At 46.1% G+C, this 13,386-nt stretch overlaps 1 protein-coding gene across 4 annotated transcripts in view; it reads right to left on the bottom strand.

The window, feature by feature from the left end:
• Window positions 1–5,409: 5,409 nt before the first annotated feature.
• ANGEL1 (angel homolog 1) overlaps window positions 5,410–13,386 on the bottom strand; it is a 304,691-nt gene continuing 296,714 nt past the window's right edge. For 2 of the 4 annotated variants that reach the window (XM_030559059.1, XM_030559061.1), the window contains 7 exons: window positions 12,859–12,928; window positions 11,851–12,284; window positions 10,985–11,111; window positions 10,054–10,164; window positions 8,943–9,012; window positions 8,282–8,445; window positions 5,410–7,238 (listed from right to left, as the gene is read on the bottom strand). In XM_030559059.1, the coding sequence (XP_030414919.1) occupies window positions 7,078–7,238; window positions 8,282–8,445; window positions 8,943–9,012; window positions 10,054–10,164; window positions 10,985–11,111; window positions 11,851–12,284; window positions 12,859–12,928 (1,137 nt within the window). In that variant the 3' untranslated portion in view covers window positions 5,410–7,077. Of the gene's footprint in view, window positions 7,239–8,281; window positions 8,475–8,942; window positions 9,013–10,053; window positions 10,165–10,984; window positions 11,112–11,850; window positions 12,285–12,858; window positions 12,929–13,386 lie in introns of those variants that run through there. The other 2 variants (XM_030559060.1, XM_030559062.1) reach the window with 2 other exon arrangements.

Here is a 13,386-nt window from a genome sequence, read left to right as displayed (position 1 = left end):
CTGAAACAAGTGTCCCTAAAATAGTCACTTACAAAGGCCAAGAAATCACAGGGTAGAAAAGAATCCTACATTGCTAAGGGGTAGAAGTCTGCACTAGATAGGAAGAAGTAGGCCTGATCCAACTGCAGAGGCCCTTGCTACTGACATGGGCAGGTTGTTTTAGGCACTTATTCCTTGTGATTGAAATATCCACGGGACAGCTGTAAACTGGGCATGCTTTCACCCGTGTCTTACTTGTGAGTCTGCTTCGGTGAAACAGCACCATGTGCTCGAACAGTCTTGCACTGTTGCCCTGTATCTAATGTATAGAATCTGCATAGGAGGGAGCCTGTGATCCAACTCAGGTCAGCAGTTGTTCTTGCTTGGCTCCTGTTCTGCCAAAACAAGGTGGAGTCTATATGCAGATGTTTGTTCATATCATCACCACTCACCCTCAGGGTGGTGCCTAGGCACTCACTGTCTGCTCAGGAGCAAACCAGCTTAGGCCAAGAAGGCAACTGAATCTTATACCTCTGCAGAGCAGAGTTTTCCCTCCAGCCTCCAGGGCAGGGCAGGGCTGAGATGGTGCTAGTGGGACTTGCATAGTCTCTTCCATGCACATCAGTATTTATTCTGTTTACGGTACAACAGAACCATTTACATTTTATCACTGATACAGCCCAGAACTAACCAAGAAACGAAGGGTTTCTTTCTTTATGGACTTCCATGTGTGTTGTTTTTTGTTTTTTTTCTGTAACTAACCAGTTGTGGGTCTGTTTTTCTATAGTTAACCCAGAACTTGTATCTAGATTTAGTTCTAACTGCACCTATGTATCATATCAGTATTTCCTCTTCCTTTCACATTAGAAAATAAAGTTCTTGTCTGCACAGCCCTTGCCTTGTGCAGAGAAAAAAATGAAAACTGCCTCTGATTTCATTGTTGTTGATCGATAAAACCAGAGCCCAGGTGCTGTTTAAACTTCTAGTCTGGCTGTATGGTGAGGCTAACTCTCTGGAGAAGACATGCATCCTATTCAAGCACCAAAAGGGAATAAATACAGGTGGCTTTCATAGGGAAGTGGAAAGAACCCTAGACCATCCCCCCTCATTCATCTTCTGGGTTGGTCAATATGCCCATGCTAGCCAAAGCCTACTCAGAGCAGGGATGAAATACATAGTGTTCTAGCACCAGAGGAAAGGAGCTGAGCAACCAGGCTCTTTTCATACTGCTAATCGAGCTGAGGCAAACTTTGAGATGATGGGGTGGTCCAAAGTGTGCTGTGGCCTGGAAGCAGAACTCTCCTTCTGTGGGTAAGATAGGTCTTTCTTCAGCCAAACTTCAATAGATCGGCCAGACAGTCATCCTCACGAGATCAGCAGGTACTGACCAAACTTATGAGTTCTCACAGTCAGGGCTGTCTAAAGCATATGTCCTCACCAACTCAGTCTCTCTGGTTATTCTTTCTTAAAGCACAGAGTAGACTACTAAGGCAGCTGCAAAATGGTCCCTTCCCCCTGAGGGAGGAATCAACTTTATTTAGTATGTCCCATATTTTGATGGTAAGAGTATGCTAAAAGCTGCTGTACAATCTGAATTGTCATCTAGCAAATGCAGTCAGCCACCATAAACATGCCTCCCTGGCCACGATGGTTTCCTGCAGATGAACTAGCTCATAACAAGCAACATGCACACTCACTCAAAACTCTCTAGTCTTCAGAGATAAAAGGGTCCTGAGACTCTTCAGCACTACAGATAATCAGAGGGCGACAGCAGAACTCTCTTGATCCCCTCACCATTTACTCCCTCCCTATCACTTTCAGCAAATAAAAGATATTCTTACCCTTCTACTTCCTCCCATAGTTTTGTTTCCATAGTTTGGATTCCAGGCCCATTCACAATCCAACAAAAAACTATGCAGAGCAAGTGTTAGCGTTGCCTGGTTAAGCATTTGGGTCTGGAAGTGCTTCAGTTAAGGCCATATATGCAATCTTAATCATGTGCTGCTGCAAACTACTCATTATGATACAATCTTTAATTATCTCCCCACATGCTAGTCTCAAATAATATCATATTATGCTATTCCCCCCACCCACATCTATATATGTTATGTCTTCTAGTGACATTATATATAATTTAATACATGTTTTATATACATCCAGAATCCATACATCATTTATATTCAAGGTTGTAGAAGATAAATTGTCTGGTATTATTTCAGAAATACTACAGGACAACATCATTTTTAAAAACTGCATGGAAACGATAGATGCCAGAGTTAAGGCTGCACCAGCAGTTTCAGCTTTGGCCTTTTCTGACTTGAGTGCTTAGTTGTGAAACCTTAGGTTTTTTAATTGAATTTCCAAGTTTTTCCTCCCCTGCCTCCTCACTTATGGGGGGTGGTGAAGAATAAAAGCCATCCAGAATCTGCTACAATTTGGCGGGGACCCCAATAGAATACTGTCCAATCTATGGTGCACACTCAGTGAGGCTCCCACAAAGTCCTCTCTCCCCTGTGTACTGTAGGCAACTCCACGTGAAAGTCAAACTCGGGGGGTGGGGGACAGAAAATCTGCAGCTCCCTTGACACTTCAATATGCAGTGAATGAAACAGGGCTCAACCCACCTCATTCAACATACCTAATCTTCTTTCCAAGTATTGGCGATTTTAAAAAAAAAAAGGTTTGAACTGCACAAAGTGATATTTTCACAGAACACACAAAAGCATTTCTCAAGGAGGGTTACTTCTATGCTAAATTTTAAACTTTCTACCTTCAGCCATTTCAGCATTAGAGCTATACAAAGAAGGCTGCACAAGACATCTTTTTGCCTCAAAATTTAAAAAGTCCCCCTTGGGTTGTGACCAGCTTTAGAAACAGTTCGGTGTGATTATAACTTTTTTATTTAAAAAAAGATTAAACTGTTTAAATAGTTGGTTAGATTCTTGCATCAGTTACAGTGGTTAAAATCTGGATTTCCAGAGTTCATTGAAGTCAATGGAATTACTCCAGATATATACTTGCGTAATTTAACTATTAGACTCTAAGCCAGTGTTTTTGAAGTTAAGCTCTGCAATCTTAGCTTTAGCTGTGATTACCCAATACTTTGCACTTAGTTGCATTAGTTTTGAATGCCTTAAGTTTTCCAGTGAGTTTCTCCCTAAGTACCAACTTTCAGTCTTTCCCCTTTTGTGCGTTTCCAGCATGTGAATATGTTAGTGCAGAGTGGGCCACTTTCAGTCTCAGGCTCACCTAGAACCTTGAGCCAATCAGGCATAGGAACAGAAGCTCACAGGCAAAGGGTTAAATGGATTTGTTTGTTTGTGAATACAGAAACCCCCCTAAAATAGAAGTATTACAGCAATTAATGCAATCGTTAGATGGGAACTTTTGCACAATGACAGTTACCCCACCAAACAATGCCACCACAAAACCAATGTAAGTTGGGGAAAGAGGTACTTTATAAACATACAAGAATGACTGCAACTATGGCCTAGACCAGCGGTTCTCAAACATTTGTAGTGGTGACTCTTTCACACAGCAAGCCTCTGCGTGTGACCCCCCTTATAACTAAAACTACAATTTTTTTTTTTTAATATTTAACATTATTATAAATGCTGGAGGTGAAGCAGGGTTTGGGGGTGGAGGCTGACAGCTGCAACCCCCTGAGGAGTCACGACCCCGTTTGAGATCCCCTGGCCTAGACCCACAAAGGGATTTAAGATTGTTGCAACACTTAATTTTTAGGCACCTAGAAAATCACTGAAACAATGGGATCCACAAACCCCGAGTCAGGCACCAAATACAATGAATAGGGAGTGAGACACCTAAGAATTGATCCACAAAAGCCAGCAAGCTACTGCCAGGAACTGCCTAAGGCAGCCAATGGGAGATGCGGGTGAGGAAGGTGTGTCCCAAGCACTTCCCCTCTCACAGAGTTTGGCACCTAAATCCGAGCTGCAGGGAGGCACCTAGCTCTCTCTGCCTGTAATCCACAGCTGGGAACCCCTTCTCCTGAAGTCAGGCAGCCTAGGTGCCTAAGCTGTTTCTTGTGAGAATGAGTTAAGTGAGTATCTAACTCTGCAAAAAACAGCCGGGGAGGGAAAGGGAAAGAGGAGGAGGTTGGCAGCCCCAGACTCCCTTGTAACTTTTAGCCCAGTGGTCAGGGTACTGACCTGGGATGTGGCAGACAATGGTTCAATTTCCTCCTCCTGTCAGAGATCTTCCACCTCTCAGGTAAGCGCTATGGCCTCTGGACTATGGAATGCTTCTCACTCTCTCTGGCCCAATTAAAGTGGACCGGCTTCAATCAGAGAGATTGGGATATTCTGATGTGAGTCTCTCTCATGGTTCAGCGGTTAGGACACACTTCCGCAATGTGGATTGCACTGCACTTAGGAGTGAGACTAAGGGTATGGCTACACTTGCAGCTCCCGCGGCAGCGCTTTGAAATGTGAGTGTGATCGCGGCACCAGCGCTGGGAGACCTCTCTCCCAGCGCTGCAAGTACTCCACCTCCCCGTGGGGATCAGTTTACAGTGCTGGGAGCTGTGCTCACACTGGTGCTTTACAGCACTGTAACTTGCTGCGCTCAGGGGTGTGTTTTTTCACACCTCTGAGCAAGAAAGTTGCAGCGCTGTAAAGGGCCAATGAGGCAGCAGTTCACATGTCCAGTGGCAGAAACAGGCACCTGGGGAACTTTTTCAATGGAAGTTTAAGCACAGAGTGTAGGCAGCAGCTGAGCGGGGGCATTATGGACTGCACTGGTGCCTAAAACTGGGACTCAAGTGCCTAAGTCCTTTTGTGGATCTGCCCCTACAATCCTACTTCCCCACAACAGATTTTTGGACTGCATGCACACAAGTGGACCATGGAATCCTACTCACCCACTTCCCACATCAGGATAATAATGGGTCTAGTCACCCACAGGTAGGCAGACATCACTCCCAACAGAATGGGGTGAGAGGAAAAGGACATACAAGTACAGTTCTCTCTTACCCCACTGTAAAGATAACATGGGAGCCCAATAACGGAGGTCTGGCTGAACTGCTGAGACAACCTGAAGGTTGGACATAGGCTCTAGGAACCAGCAATTGCTTCTCCTACTTTCAGAAGACAGGTTCGTGGGTTGAGCTCCCTTTAGTTTTAGACGCTGTTTTAGAACAGCCCAAATGAGTTATGCCAGAATGGCATCAAGGGTTGGGGCTTTTGGTGGCCTGTTTGATGGGAATGCCTAGTTTACACAGATTATCAGCTAGGCCCAACCTCTCCCCACTTCTTGCCATGACCCTTGCACAGCTAACACCCTACCCTACCCCACCCCTCTTCCACACAGCTAGCTAACAAAATCTCATGGTCCAACCGAAGTGTAACCAGGCCCCTAAGATGGGGGCGTGTCTGCCCTCAGAAGCCTCAGCAGCCACTTTTACATGCATTTTTTCTGAAATTATAAAATTTTATTTTTCAAATAAGATGTTTAAGAAAATAAGAATTAAAACACTGAAACCTCTTCAATACATTATTCAAAACAATCCAGTTAAAGTTATTTCAAGCTTCTCACTCTCCTTCCCCCGGAAAACCTGGCTAAGACAGTCTCAGCCCCAGAAGTGGAGTTTAAGGGTGGAGAACTTTTCTGCTAACATTCTTCTTATAACTCATTGATTAATACTGAGCACCAACAGTCAGGTCATGCTGAGGAATCTGACCTGCAGGGTCCAGCACCAAAAAAAACGCAAAAGAACTAGCAACGAGCCACTGCTGACCGGGGAATATATCAAAAACACACATGACAATAAGGCTACAATGGGATCCAAGAACTGAAGCTTTGGCTCCAAACCACAGACAGAGGAGCAGCTTCTATCAGCTCACCTCCCTTTAGAGGGTAGACTCCAGAACAGAGCAATAATATGCACACACAACAACATGTTTGGCCAGGAGGACATCTGATCTGTCCTGAGCCTTGACTACTACATTTTGCAGACCAGTGAAGTGCCTACTAAAAGGAAAAGGAAGAGGAAGCAGCTATTACTCCACTTCCTCTGGCACCCTTCTCTCTTTAGCATTGTTCTGGGAGAAACTATGCCCACAGTCCCACAGCACTCTCACATTATCAGTCCAGATCTGTCCACCGTTTCTCTTGCATGAAACCCCTAGGAAGGGCCTTGGCAAATCCTTCACTATCACATATAGGTGCCAAGAGAGGTATTAGGAACTGTTCTGAGATGGTCAGGAAGGCAGTGAGGCAGCCTTTCCAAGGATCTCAGATTTCTGCTGTGGCAGTTCCAGAGCTTTCTATGATGGTTCTGAAGAACCAGTACCTCCATATCACGCTGATCCTTGTGTCAGACCTTATTGGTACATTGGTCTCATAATGACAAAGCTCCCTAAAGAAAGTTATTGAAACTTCAAACTCTCACTCTGCTGATATGTGTGCTGGGAGCAGACCTGGGTGAACCAGACAGAAACTCTCTTTAGGTATCCCTAGGTAAAGGCTACTTCAATTCCATTTCCAAGCAATCATCAAGCCCAGTCCTGTCTTAAGTTACAGGTGGCAAAAGGGATGCTTGGGTGAATCCAGGGGGAATGCATTCCATACACTGTTGCTGGGAAATTGAAAAGAATCACCATTTTGATGTGGCAGGTGATGATTGGGAGCACCGCCTGCTGTTTGGCAGCAAGTAGCCAACTAAAAAATAAGAGCCCACAGGCATCTCAAAACTGCACCTGCTCTTTCCCAGATCACTGAGGAGCAGCACACAGAGACAAGTAAATAAGCGGAAGTCATGTTGATTCCTGCAGTGTAAGAACATCACAACTACAATGTCTGCCAGATGTAGCAGAACCAAATAGGTAAGGAAGTTAATTTCCCAGGTCCCTTTAAGAGATAGTGCAGCCAGAGAACAACTTGGCATCAGCCAGTAATGGAGTCCCATGGAGTAGCAATGCAGGGAAGATCTCAACCTCTGTGGCCCCCTCATGCTCCTGTTACATGAGGGGTGCAGGGGAAATGAAAAGGAAGTTTCCTGTGAGCCAACTGAGGCTCTGAATGCACAATTTCTGTATTCTGCATTCAGTCCAGCTCAACCCACACAATCCCCATCACTCAGGCACTGGATATCTCCAAGCCAAAGCTAACCAGCAGACAGAGGTGATCAGATGAGCAAAAGGGATTGGGTAACCCATTTGCCAACCACAGGACATCTTCGGAGAGCAGGGAGAGGCGGCCAAGCAGCTTCAGGGCTCCATCTCGATATAGCCTGCGACCTGGCAAGGAAACGGGAAGGACATGTCAGATGGAGACTGGGGCTTCATGCTCAAACTCTTGCACAGACACAGGGCAGCTAGGATATGCTGCAGTCGGGGACGCAAGGGTGTGTCTACACAGATAGCATATACAAAACAACATGTCCCTCTTCATGCCTGGATACTATAGCAACACGCACCCTAGACTGCTACTGATATATAGATTCATGCTCTGGCACACACAGGAGCTGCAAACACACACTGCAGTCAGCATGCAGCTGCTCACAGGGAAGCTCTTTCTAGTTGCACTCAAATTCCCCAAGGTGAATTTGGGCTTCTACGTGAATAGACTTGTGTACCATTGGCTATGAAACTGGTGTGCCTTAACCATGTCAGCCCAATGAGCCATTGGCTCGGAGGAAACAAAATTTGACATGTGGAGACTCTTCGCACTCTACTCCCACCCCATCCCCAAAGAGCCGCTGAGCTGGTCTGGGCCTCAGAGGGAGTGGGAGCTGATGCAGTTACTTGCAGAACCTCATCAACTCAATTCCTTCTTCAAACAGTGTGACTCTTGCATGGCGTATCACTGGGAGGTGAAATGAGGTGCCTCCTACAGATGGACTATGCTGCCTCGAAGGATACAAACTACCAGGCCAGAGGAACCCAGATCTCAATGCCAACCACCTAGGTGGGGCTCTTCCAGAGCATATGCTAGGTAAACTCAAGGCAAAGTGTTGGGCAACAAGAAAGTAACATTCATTCTACTTTGATTTCGCCTTAAAAACTATGGCCAGGACAGGCAGAACTATTGTATCTCTTCAATAGCATGAAATAGAGATCGTCACCCCTGCTGGGGAGGACAGCATTTCCCCACAGTACATCACTCAGCCCCTACTGGGCACAGATCCCTGGAAATTGCATGCTGCCACCCCCAGCGGCCCACTCCTGCCATGGTGGGGGGACACTGCCCACCATGATGAGCTCCATTTTGCTGTACCACACAGCTCCCTCCTAGTACGGTGGGGATAAGCTCTCAGGAGGCCCCATGTTGCCACACTCACCCCCTTCATTCCCATTCTCAATGGGCTCTGCCGAGTAGAAGATATAATCAACTGTAGCTCCAAGGCCCATGGGCATGGTTGTGACCTCAGGGCGACCTCTCTGGGGCAAGAAGTGGCTATAGGCAGAGGTCAGATTAAGGCCATGCCGGATAACACCTGGAGACCTGCAGAGAAGAAACAGCTCCCCCATTCCCTCACATGGGAGAGGGGATGCAAAAGTCAGTGCTGGAATCTAAGCAAACTAAGCCACCTTCCTAATGCAGCTGTTTGTAGACTATTTCTACACATAATTTTTTGATATATTTTAATGCTCATATAAGTGAGGGACTATTAACACCAATTCTATTAAAACACTGAGTGTACAGGGGCTCCCGCACCACCAACATACAATTCTGCCAACGCACTGCATTCCTGACCTGCAGCACCAACCCTAGTGCAGCCTGGTATGGATCTGGCCAGCTGTAGACAGATTTTTCTGATTCTTTCCCATCCCTGGTGTGTTCTTTTTCTAGCCTGGGAGAAGGGACCATGGAATTATTTAAACCTTGACATTAATTTAGCTTCCTGTGCCCACTTTCCAAGCACCCCACTATGGCCACTCCATGGAGGGGTGCCACTAGGTTTACAAGGCCCAGCTGAAGTCTCCCTCCCTCCATGTTACCTTGGGAAGAAGAGCTCTGGATCAGGATCATTCATCATGAGGAGATGCTTGGGCCAATGTGCAGGGCGGTCTAAAAAGGAGCAGAGAGATTCCAATTTGACATGTCACTGGGCCTGGAGCAGTTCGTTCATTTTGAGTTTGAAAGTTCCCCCCAGGAAGGTCTCTTATTCCAACCCCAAGAGTCTCTCCTTATCCTAAACATGGCCGCCTGGATAGGCACCTTTAGGAGTGATAGTACATGCTGGGAAGTCAGGGCAAGGTTCCAAAGCTGAATGCAAACTGTCCTGGTCTTAGACAGGAGGCCTAGGTACAGTGGTGCTGAAAGAACAACAAGTTGATATCAGGCCAAAAACAAAGTCTAACCCCCACCTCCCTCCCCCAAAAAAGTCAGTGGGCCGATCCTGGCACAGTGTAACCAACTTATCCAGGTCAATCAGCTCCTGTGCCCAGAGCTGTGGACTTTACCACTGCCCAGAGGCTGATCCCTGTGGCCCTGTACTACAACCTCTGCTGTCAGAGAAATGCAGACAGTCAGCACTGGGATCATGAAATGGGATGCCAGCCCAGAGGAGGTGGGGAATGAGGAGAACAGAACCAAGTATGTCAAAAGGCCCAGAGATGAGGCGAGGTTCTGCTTCTCTAGTAGCAGATCTAATGCCAGCTTGTGGTCACCCACTGATGTCAATCCACATTAGCACTGAGGCAGCTCAGGTGCCACCACGGATTTCTTCCAGTGGAGTTGGAAGCATAAAAGGAATGGAAAAATACCTGCTCCTCTCCAAAACAAAATGGAGGACAGAAAATGGAATGGAAGAGAGGGTTCAGTCTTCCACACAGGGGGTAAAACACATAAATCAGCAAATCAAGGCTTGCTATACAAGGAGCAGGTCAGTAGCTGAGAGCTGCTGTTGAGCCCTTACGGAATCCACTTGTGCCCACGGGAGTATGATGCAATGATGGGGCTCCCACCTTCCCCAATCCTTGCCTTTTCTGGGACTCATCCAGCCAGTAACAAGCCAAGACTAGTCTCCACTTGTTGGCTTCAAGTCTTGCCAAAGGCAGCTCATGCCTGCAGAAAAGATGTTGAAGTAGGGAGAACTTGCTCCAGTACCTGGTTTAACATCTGTCACACCCTTCCACAGAATCAGATGTGCAGGTCGTTCACAGGCAGCATCACAGAAACGGAACTGAAGCAAGAAGTCCCGGCTGTACTTTCGTCTGTCTGCAGAGCAGAGCCAGTTCAAAGGAAGGAAATAAGCAAGAAGTCAGCTCTCTAGGTTTCCATGCCAAAAATACTACCAGAGTACATGAATGATGGGCACAATACAAGAACCTGGATATAGAATAGACATGGTGATAGAAGAGGAAGAGACAGTCTAGACTGCAGTCCAGCTACTCTAATACCTATTGCTGATGCACTCATCACTCTGGCATCTGGGGGTTCCACAAATTAAGAGCTTCCCTGTCCCAAAAAATGGTCTACAGTGGCAAAATACTAGTCAATTTCTAAGCAAGGCATTTGGGGTGTTTATGACACAGATGTCTGAGGAAACCCCTGCTTGAAGGGGGGGAAAGAGATATGGGTTCAGCCTGATTTCTAGGGAGTTCATATCCACTGAGCTTCCACCAAGAACACCCTGGCCTGGGCTTCATATGCTGAAGCATCTCTGGAAAGCAGAATGAGAGCCTAAGTGGGCTCGACACCACACAGCGCTTTGAAGAAAAAGACGAAGCCCTTCAACCTTACCCCAAATATGACTACGATATGTGAAGTACTGTGGGACATTCAGCTTCCAGCAAGTGCAGGAAGATGGCAGAAACCCAGGCTGAGATGAGCTGTGGGGCATACAAGTGATACAGTTCAAATCAGGTACTCTGAGAGGAGAGAATCCTTGTCAAGGAGAGTGCCTGGTGCAGCACATTCCCCAGTTCTGCCCTGGAGGTTGTGCCAATGTCCTGCCAAGAGTGGAGACTGCAGATCAATGAGAGGGAGCAAGACCCACACAATAATCATCTTCGCTGAGCCCACGTACACAGCTCACCTGATTTCTTTGGCTGGCAAAGAGAGACATATTGACAGTTGTCTGTTATACCCAGACTGCTGTGCCAGAGTGGGGTCTGCAGCTTCCGCTGGTGCAGCTGCTGGGAGAAGTCTTCCTGTCCAGAAACCTGCATAAAGGCAGCAGGGTAGAGGTGAGGGGAACAAAGCACCAGGAAATGGTTAAAGCAAGGCCAGAAATATGCACAGGCACAACACACTCAGAGAGAATACACAGCACCCACACAGAACCAAGCCCCAGCAAAACCACTTGCACAGAATAAGTATCATGTAAATCTATGGTGCAACTACTAGCTGGGGAACATGTAGTAAAAAGGAGGGGTGGGGGAAGAGGAAAAAATATTCTGAAAGCCAGTGCTTGAGAGCAAGCTTGGTACGTGTGTTTGGGTGCACAACCACAGAGAGTATGTGTTAATGAGCAGTGCTTGCATGGGTGTATATTTGAGGAAGAGAACTAGCTTTAGGCCCAACATTTAGATAACATTTCCATGAATATGGATTTGCACCTTCCCCTACAGTTACTATCACCCAAGTACAACAGCGATGGATGAGTGAAGGGGAATGAAGAACTGACCAGTCCAATTTCACCATCTGAGCTAACACCACAAACAAGCAACATCAGTGGTGAAAAAGAAACAAGATTTTAAAAATTCTCTCTGCTTCAGTAACCTCCACTGTTGTTAGGACCACAATGTGATTTACTGTAGGTCTATGAATTTGATGCTGAGTGGGGCTCATTCTTTGTATGAGAAAGTAGCCTTATAATAGTGATCAGAAACACAACTACATAAATACTCCTCTCCCTGCAATCCAAAGAGCTGCTCCATTACATTCCCTATCTATACCTACCTTCCAGGCTGGCATTCCATGGTAGAAGAGCTGACCATTCCGGATGAATTTGTACAATGGCGAATCAGGCACAGCGTTCAGGTCTCCACATAAGATGACAGGACAGTAGCTGCCATCAACAGTTTTTGCAACCTTATCGACCTCTGCTAGGAGCAAGGCCATCTGTGCAAGTTTGATATCTCCTCGGCGGGGATTATACAGTACATGAGTGGTAGCCACGCACAGGGGGCTCGTTGCTGTTTGTCCTACACCCTCTAGGAGTAGAGGTTGCAGCAGGAGTACTAGACCCACATTGTCTCTGTTTAGGATGTCCAGACCAGGCCGGAAGTATTCTACAGGGCTGGCACTGATCAGCTGGAACCTGCTGTGCTTGTAGCAAACTGCGCAGCCATCTGTCTTTTTTCCTGTTCTCCGTTTGTATAAGCACATAAAGCCTGAAAAGAAACCACCACCCATCAGGAGGGTCCAAATGACCAGAATCCTCGGCTCCTCTTTAGTGAGATGTAGAAAAGCATAGGAAATCTGTTTTGCAGGGTTTAAATAGCACAACCTCCCACTACTCCCCTAGGTAGACTGTTCTGTAGTCCAGCAGACCTCACTGGCAGGAAGATTTTCCTAATACCCAGTTTGAATTTTCCTCTTGCTCATTTTTGGTCCACACTTCTAGTTATGCCATCAGGGATGCTCTAATCAATCTCTCTTCCTCTGGCTCATGCCCTTGCAGGCAGGACTGTCCTGTTAGCCATCATGTACCATCAAGTGTCTTTTGTTCTCTCTATATAAACCAGGCCCCTGATGAGTTTTGTTGCTTTTATCTGCCAATCTGGGGAAGAATCAGTCACAACAGGAACAGGACAACAATTGAAGAGGTGCAGATAGCTTCAGAAATGTGGCCAAAATAAACTGGGTGGGGACTACTTCTGTAAACAGAAGTATAGCTCTGGAGAAATTGACATGGAGTTTTCTCAGTAAGTCTCAACCAAACCTATAGAAAAGACAGGGACATACCCATCATCCTGAATGTTGGCTCCAGCTGTTCCCAGTAGTGATTCTCCTGCACTTCCTGGAGACACAGAACCTGCACGGAAGGCAGAGATCTAGCTCACTCCACCACTGTTTGGCTTTTTTTTTTTTTTTTGGGGGGGGGGGGGTATTGGAACTGTGAGGGAAGAGAGGGAAAAACAGTTTCCCACACTTAGCATTTCTCGGTGAAGGAGTTATCTAAGCAACTTTTCCTCCAGCTAGAGCACTGGAAAGGTTGACAGCCAGACTACTGTACGCCTTTCAGGAATCTGATTTGTCTTGCATACCCCCAAGTTTCATGTCACTTAAAAACTACTTGCCTACAAAATCAGTCATAAAAAATGCAAAAAAGTGTCACAGCACACTATTACTAAAAAATTGCTGACTTTCTCATTTTTACCATTTGATTATAAAATAAATCAATTAGAATATAAATATTGTACTTACATTTCAGTGTATAGTATACAGAGCAATATAAACAAATCATTGTCTATGAAATTTTAGTTTGTACTG

Source organism: Gopherus evgoodei, chromosome 4 (assembly GCF_007399415.2).
Source record: "Gopherus evgoodei ecotype Sinaloan lineage chromosome 4, rGopEvg1_v1.p, whole genome shotgun sequence".
NCBI classification, from domain to species: domain Eukaryota; kingdom Metazoa; phylum Chordata; order Testudines; family Testudinidae; genus Gopherus; species Gopherus evgoodei.
The sequence above is the reverse complement of the archived record's forward strand: the minus strand, read 5'-3'. Positions and strand labels throughout refer to the sequence as shown.